The 8524-nt window shown below is 38.7% G+C and overlaps 1 protein-coding gene across 2 annotated transcripts in view; it reads right to left on the bottom strand.

The window, feature by feature from the left end:
* Positions 1 to 1852: 1852 nt before the first annotated feature.
* The window catches only part of degs2 (delta(4)-desaturase, sphingolipid 2), a 69913-nt gene continuing 63241 nt past the window's right edge, over positions 1853 to 8524 (bottom strand). The window contains exon 3 of one of the 2 annotated variants that reach the window (XM_063047366.1): positions 1853 to 6728. In XM_063047366.1, coding sequence (XP_062903436.1) covers positions 6585 to 6728 — 144 coding nt within the window. In that variant the 3' untranslated portion in view covers positions 1853 to 6584. The remainder of the gene's footprint in view (positions 6729 to 8524) is intronic. The other variant, XM_063047375.1, reaches the window with a different exon arrangement.

The following is an 8524-nucleotide window of genomic DNA, read 5'->3' as shown; positions in this document are numbered from 1 at the left end:
GATTTGAGTACAGGAACAGGGAGGTACTACTGCAGTTGTACAAGGCCTTGGTGAGACCACACCTGGAGTATTGTGTGCAGTTTTGGTCCCCTAATCTGAGGAAAGACATCTTTGCCATAGAGGGAGTACAAAGAAGGTTCACTAGATTGATTCCTGGGATGGCAGGACTTTCATATGAAGAAAGACTGGATGAACTGGGCTTGTACTCGTTGGAACTTAGAAGATTGAGGGGGGATCTGATTGAAACGTATAAGATCCTAAAGGGATTGGACAGGCTAGATGCAGGAAAATTGTTCCCGATGTTGGGGAAGTCCAGAACGAGGGGTCACAGTTTGAGGATAAAGGGGAAGCCTTTTAGGACCGAGATTAGGAAAAACTTCTTCACACAGAGAGTGGTGAATCTGTGGAATTCTCTGCCACAGCAAACTGTTGAGGCCAGTTCATTGGCTATGTTTAAGAGGGAGTTAGATATGGCCCTTGTGGCTACAGGGGTCAGGGGGTGTGGAGGGAAGGCTGGGGCGGGGTTCTGAGTTGGATGATCAGCCATGATCATAATAAATGGCGGTGCAGGCTCGAAGGGCCGAATGGCCTACTCCTGCACCTATTTTCTATGTTTTCTATGTTTACTTCATTCCCAATGGTAGTAACAAGAAGAGGGCATGTGCTGGATGTTGAGGGTCCTTAATGGTGGATGCCAGCGTCTTGAGGCACAGCCTCTTGAAGAGGTCCTCGATGGTTGGGAGTGTTGTGCCCGGCTGAATCTGCAGCCACTGCAGCCTCTTGCAGTCCTGCACATCGGCTCCATGCCTGGCTGTGAACTCCATGCTTCTACTACTAACGCAAAAAGCATTGGTGTACGGTACGGTCCGTAACTCCCTGGAAGTGGGAACACAGAACAGCAAAGAGGCATTCGGCATGTTTGCCTTAATCAGTCAGGGTATTAAGTATGAATGTCAGGAAGTCGTGCTACAGCTATATAGAACTTTGGTTCGGCTCATTACAGGAAAGATGTGGAAGCTCTGGAGAGGGTGCAAAAGAGGTTTACCAGGATATGCTAAGATGAGAGAGTATGCACTATAAGGAGAGGTAGGACAAACAGTGGCTGTTCTCTTTCAAGTGTTGGAGGCCATAAGGAGACCTCATAGAAGTTTATAAAATTATATAAAGATGCATCAATGAGAGGCACAGCTGGAATCTTTTTCCCATGGTGAAAATGTCAAATATTAGAGGGTGTTACAGTAGAGTGAGGAATGGGGGGGGGCGGGGGGAGTGGAGTGGGAATTTAAAGATGTGTTGAACAAGTTTTACTTTTGTTCACACATAATGCACTAGCTTCATGGAATGGGCTTCCAGGGGCGATGGAAGCAGATATGATCATTGCGTTTAAGAGGCTTTTAGATAGGCACCTGAAAATGAAGTGAATTCCCCGCAGGCAGAAAACAGATGCTGAATGTTGTTGTATGGTTATTTTGTTCACTCCTGGAATGTAAGCATTATTGGTAAAGTCAGCATTTAATGTGCACTCCTAATTAAAAACTAATGGGAGCAGGAATAGAACAGGCGGTCCCTCAAGTCTTCCGTATCATTCGTTACGATCATCGAGATCAAGCCAGCGCACTACATCAGCTATTTCTTAATTAATCTTGAGAAACTTTCTCTAAAATGAAACAGTCAAAATGGTGAAGAAACTCCCAATGTGCTATTAAAACAAATAAGAATTTAAAATAATACCAGTGGATGGTTTCACTACTTTTCCAAGTCAGGATGTTGGATTTACAGACAACGTATTTGCACCCATCTACTGCTCTGTCCTTCTAGATGGCAGAATTTGCAAGTTTGGCAGATGCTGTCAAAGAAGGCTTTGAGCTCTAGCTGTGTACATCATAGCTGTTAAGTGCTGAGGGCGGAGAGGCATGCTACCGGTCAAACAGAATGTTGGATGACTGAATTTGTTCTTGGACTGGTTTTCAACAGAAGGTTCTTTATTGCAGGATGTTGAAAGTTCCAGTTACAGAACGTTGCAAAGCGGGAAGTTAAGCAGATAAGAGAATGATTACTGTTGTAAATATCCACTGCTAGAATATTAATCCAAGTACATTGTGATTCAGTACACAAAACACAAGTATTGATTATATTAAATGATAACTTTAAATTGTACAGCTGCAAATGCAGGAGTAAACGTGCAAGGTCCAGGTGGATTCCCTAATTATCCATTCGCCACGTGCAGAAGTAATATTTAATACACAAGACAACTCATTCTGTAAACAATTTGCACTCAATTTTATTTGAAATTCAACTTTAATTTTAAAACTTTCAAATTAAATAGTACTGAAAGTCTTTATTTATGTAATTTCCAAAAGAAATTTTAAAGAAACATCCTAACTTTAAAGAGAAATCACATTTTAATATCAGCAAAGCAGTTTTTAGAAATAGTATTTACATGATAGGAAAAACATACTCAAAAATATTTCCACATAATCTGCTCCAAAAGTGACTAAGAGAACAAATTTAATTTTCTTAAATGAAATGCTCCATTTAATAGGCTGGTCAAGACTTGACACAAATAACCATAGCTGATCAAGGCTAAATCTTGTATCTATTTACGTATGCAGACAGTTCTACTAAGTAAAAGCCTAATCTTCATCAATCCTAAAGTCAGGCAAATAAACAATAATATTTCAAGCAGACTGGATTAGGATCTTCCAGTATTGTCATAGCATAATTATTTAGGAAACAAATTGATTTCTTAAAACATTTTACCACTGTATCCTTATTGACAACCAGTAATCACACTATTTTAATTGATTTATCGCGAGTTTGGACCTCATTATGGGTATCAACCACATCATATAAGTAATTCTTTACCTCGAGTACAGAATTTTGTAGCTATGCAACTGAATCAGTGAGAAAGATGGTAAGAAAATAATCTGTTTGGAAAGTTGAGATGCCATTAAAATCAAAGCTCAGCTAATTCATCATGAAATGAAGAGCTCAATTAAATTATCCCTGAATGTAGCCATTTACATTAACTAGCAGGTTCTGGGGGATAGGAAAGCTTTTATTTTTAATGTGATAAATTTGCATGCCACTCAGTCTGAGGGGTATCGATGCTGTGTCAGAGAACATAAATATACACCATTCTTTCTTCACACTAGCTAAACCATCTAAAATAATTTTATTTCTGTGTGTAAGTTATAGAGTGCATATTTATCTACCGGGCCTTAGCAATGTTTATTTCTGCTATTTGCCATCTCTATTTATCACATTGCCTCAGATTTAGCTGCAAAATGAATTTTACCTTTGTTATACCACTAACCCAGAAGAGCTAGCCTGTACTAATGTGATGGCCTATTAATTCTGTTCTGGAGTGTATTCTCTTTTGTTTATTGAAGAGCCACATATTATTCACTTTCAGAAACATTCTCTCAAATGCTAGAACAACTCTAATTAATGTATCAGTCAACCTTGGGTATTGAAACTCAAGTCAAGCTTCAAATAGCCAGGACTACTGTAGTCTTCGTCAAGGCTAAAAATAGTATAGCAGTCAGTTAGCATATTAATAAAACAATGTTGACATTTCTGGCTGTTCAGTTTTCCTGGGATGTGGAGCAGCAATTTGCAAAATAATCCTTCTAGTTCTCATTACCTGTGACACGGGCTGCCTACATAAACAGCAATGACTCTTCTGAATGAGACAATCGGTGTATTCATTTAGGAATAATTTAGGGCTCAAATCATGTCCAATGAATGATTTATCTACACCAAGGAAGTCACAAATGAGAGAAAAAAGGGCCCTTCCAGCAGATTGAATCCAATCCTTTCACCACTCAGCTCTTTAAAAAAAAGCTGTAATTTACTCCTCATATTGTAATGTAAACACTTCTCTGGCATTTGAAACTATTAAAGCAAACAATATTCAAACTCCTTTTATTCAGGGGAGCATTCTGCTCTTAATTACATAACTGATCAGAATTTACATAATGGTTTGTCTTGCTTCACTGCATTATTGTTTAAACCTTTATTAATTGCATTCACATTAACCCACTGTAACTGCAATTTTAACAATCCTTAACCTACCTAATGTACTAAATAGAACAGGAAGTGACATACATTCATCGTGGGATAAGCTGTTTACTTTCTACGCAAGGATATGAGAAAGTACCAAATGCTTGGTAGGTCAAGGTCTGATTCCATAGCTGCCATTGATGCAACTCATCAGCAATTGATCAGAGCACAAAGACTTCTATGTTATCCACCCACAGAGCAATTTTAAAAGTAAGACCAGCTTGCTGTGACCAGAGCTACAAAAAGATACTTCTACAAGGCTGCTGGTGGGATAATAGTCCACTAACATACTAAAACATTTCTGCTGTCTCATTTCTTAGCTGCAATTTATGAAATCTTTCTTCTGACTTGGATATATTTAATTCTCACTACTTATGACACACACTTTTCCACTTTCAGTTCACCCTCACCAGCAAGGATCATCAGGCATGATAGATAAATGCAGACCAATCTTATAAACACATACATATGAACAAAGTACAACAACTTAGGACCACAGCTAACTTACAAAGCAGGAGGAGTCGTTTGGCCCATCATATCTTTGCTGATCAAGGAAGAGCTACCCGACCTGTACCATACAAAGAAATGCATGCTGCCCTCATGACATCAGAACACCAGAACACCACAGTGTCTTTTAGAACAAACTGAAACTGACCCATGAAATACGTAGGTTAAGACTGACCTGAGGCAGCAGTATTTTCCCAAGGTCTACATAATTAAGGTAGAAATCCACTGCTCATATATTCATACATCTCAAAGTCACCCCCCGCCTCCCCCCACAGACAAAAAGATAGCTTGAAGTGTCATTATTGCAATAAATTACTATCAAAAAGAAACAAAATGCATCGGAACATGCTGAAGCATTATCATTCAGACTCTAACTGTCAAAGCTTCAGTCACTAATATTGTTGTCATAAAAAGTTCTTTCTCGCTGAGCGAAATGTAAAATAAAATTACACACACAAGTAGGTCAGTTCAAGTTCTGTTTTGATTACAAACTTCATATACACGTGTATTTAGGCATAATGAAATGTTCTACAAAGCTACTGTCAAAGTCTATATTTGCACTGCTATTTGTTAGTGAAATAAATTACCGCTTTAAAAACAATTTAGCCAATCTATCTCCACTAACATAATTTTATCTGTGAAAGCAGTATCAAGAGAAATCTCATTATCTGATGGTAGTGAAAGGAGTGAAATTTCAGCTGAATCTGATTGCATATTTTGTAATAACTCAAGCAAATTCCAATGATTACTTCATCTATGATATTTAAATTAAATTTGGTTTTGGAGCCTATGAAAAATAACTGGACCTTCACATCTAAATCTGTGCACAAGCTTATGCTCCTTAAAACTCCGGGAACAGAGTAGAGTTAGGTGATCCATTTTCTTTTTGCAAAGGACCAGATGCTTATAAACGTAATTTAGTTATTAAGATACTCGCGAGAGCAAAAGGTGGTGGTTTAGTGACAAGAAATATGCACTTTAAATTTCTTTCGCATACAGAGAATCTGTAAAACTACAGATCCTCATTTATGTTAACTGGACATGAGTATTTTAAAAGTAGGAGTGGAGGCATTCCAGATTATCAGCATCTTCAGTACAGATAATCACTCCTAAATGCATTATGACTGTAGAATAACAAATGGCCACCACATTTTTTTCACACTACTTTAACTGCTACCAATTTACTGCAGTTTTTTTAAAATTGCAGGTATTAGTAAATGCAACAAATTTCTAAAGCCTAATGTTAATTATTTTCGCTGTGGAGAATGAGTTATTCATATATTAATGGACCTCAGTGAATGCAATGAACACCACGTTGATATATTCAATAAAGATAAATTGACCCAATCTGATTATGCGACTCTTTGGACTTGGTGGTTTTATGAGAGAGAAAAGACAGGGTTTGATATTGCAGTAATAAAGCAACTCCCCTTTCTAGGGCAACTTTATTCAAATAACACATGAGTCGGCCAGCGTGTATACCTCAACTGAAAAATGTTATTTCATTGTCTAACAGTGCATCTGCACAAGATTTGTAGCGTTATTATCAGTTCACAGCAATGTTGCAGTACAAACCAAGCCTCACCTCAGAATCACAGAGGACACTACTCAGGGGTGAGCAGAATTCTGTTTCATTTTGGAGTCTGTTCACATCTTGATTCAATATTGGTGTAAAGCCAAAGTTTTCCCAAAATAAAAAAAATGGACCTAAAATATTTTAGTGCTTCAACAAAATACAGGCTCAACAACTGGGTCAGAATCAGAATTATTTTGAATGGTGCTAAAAATAATTGTAATTTAATGACCTTATTTAATATCATAGTTTTGTGACACCGTACAGCAGATTATTTAACTTGAATATTAAAAGAACTGCTAGTTCATGTAAATATTGAGTCTAATTGTTGACATGACTTTTCACGTAATGGTTGAAGCTAATTTATTTCAGATTTTTTTTTTACTTTCATTTCTGATTGCCAGGAATTACAGGATTTTCTTCTCTATTTCTGTTCCCCTCAATCATCTTTCACAAGCTTGCACTCCCTTTTAATCCTGGAGTATGGACCAATGCTGTCATCAAAAACGAAGTCCCAAAGCACACGGACCCAGGATGTGTGCTGGGGTAGGTTCTCATAGTACTCAGGAGCAATCTCTTTCACCTGCAGGAGCAACAAAAGATCAGTTAAATGAAATGAAACATTTAAGCTGAAAATTTAATTTCAATCAACTCAGTATGTACACTCAGTCTCCAGTTTATTAGGTACACCTGTAAGCCTGCTTGTAAATGCAAATATCCAACCAGCCAATCAAGTGGCAGCAATCCAGTGTACAAAAGCATGGTCAAGAGGTTCAGTTGTTGTTCAGAATGCGGGGAGAAATGTAAATGTGAAGAAAGCGTGACAATGCCTCTACTTCCTCAGGAGCCTGTGGAGACTCAGCATGTCATCAAAAAATTTGACAAACTTCTATGGACGTGTGGTGGAATGTGTACTGACTGGCTGCATTAAATTTAAATTTGTTTTTGCACAGTTTGTTAGAGCTACTGTTCTGTAGATTTGCTCAGTATGCCGGCAGAAAAAATAATCTAAGTTGTATGTGTGACATATATGTAGTCTGATAATAAATTTTACTTTGAACTTTGAAATATGATCTAAGCGACGTTGACATTGGAATGATTGTTGGTGCCAGATGGGGTGGTTTGAGTATCTCAGAAACTGCTGATCTCCTGGGATTTTCATGCCAAACAGTCTCTAGAGTTTACAGAGAATGGTGCAAAAAAACAAAATAACAACATCCAGTCAGTGGCAGTGCTGTGGGTTAAAACACCTTGTTACTGAGAGAGGTCAGAGGAGAAAGGCCAGACCGTTTCTCACTGACAGGAAGGTGACAGTCACTTTAATAACCACATATTACAACAGTGTTTTAGAAACATAGAAAACCTATAGCACAATACAGGCCCTTTGGCCCACAATGCTGTGCCGAACATGTACTTACTTTAGAAATTACCTAGGGTCACCCATAGCCCTCTGTTTTTTTTAATTTCCATGTACCTGTCCAGCAGTCTGTTAAAAGACTCCATCATATCCACCTCCACCACCGTCACCGGCAGCCCACTCCACGCACTCACCACTCTCTGTGTAAAAAACTTACCCCTGGCATCCCCTCTGTACCTACTTCAAAGCACCTTAAAACTGTGCCCTCTCATGCTAACCATTTCAGCCCTGGGGAAAAGCCTCTGGCTATCCACACGATCAATTCCTCTCATCATCTTGTACACCTCTATCAGGTCACCTCTCATCCTCCATCGCTCCAAGGATAAAAGGCCAAGTTCACTCACCTTATTCTCATAAAGCATGCCCCCCAATCCAGGCAACATCCTTGTAAATCTCCTCTGCACCCTTTCTATAGTTTCCACATCCTTCCTGTAGTGAGGTGACCAGAATTGAGCACAGTACTCCAAGTGAGGTCTGACCAGGGTCCTATATAGCTGCAACATTACCTACCAGCTCTTGAACTCAATCCCACAGTGGATGAAGGCCAATACACCGTATGCCTTCTTAACCACAGAGTCAACCTGCTTTGAGTGTCCTATGGACTCCGACCCCAATATCCCTCTGATCCTCCAAACTGCCAAGGGTATTACTATTAATGAGCCGATAGGCTGGTCCCGGATTTATTTCATAATTTACTGGCATAATTTAAATATTACTATTTAACTATTTATGGTTCTATTACTATTTATTATTTATGCTGCAACTGTAACGAAAACCAATTTCCCACGGGATCAATAAAGTATGACTATGACTACTAATACTACATTCTGCCATCATATTTGACCTACCAAAATGAACCACCTCACACTTACATGGGTTGAACTCCATCTGCCACTTCTCAGCCCACTTTTGCACCCTATCAATGTCCCGCTGTAACCTCTGACAGCCCTCCACACTATCCA

Source organism: Mobula hypostoma, chromosome 1 (genome assembly GCF_963921235.1).
Source record: "Mobula hypostoma chromosome 1, sMobHyp1.1, whole genome shotgun sequence".
Classification (NCBI taxonomy): Eukaryota; Metazoa; Chordata; class Chondrichthyes; order Myliobatiformes; family Myliobatidae; genus Mobula; species Mobula hypostoma.
Note: the sequence above shows the minus strand (reverse complement) of the source record. Positions and strands in the feature narration are given on the sequence as shown.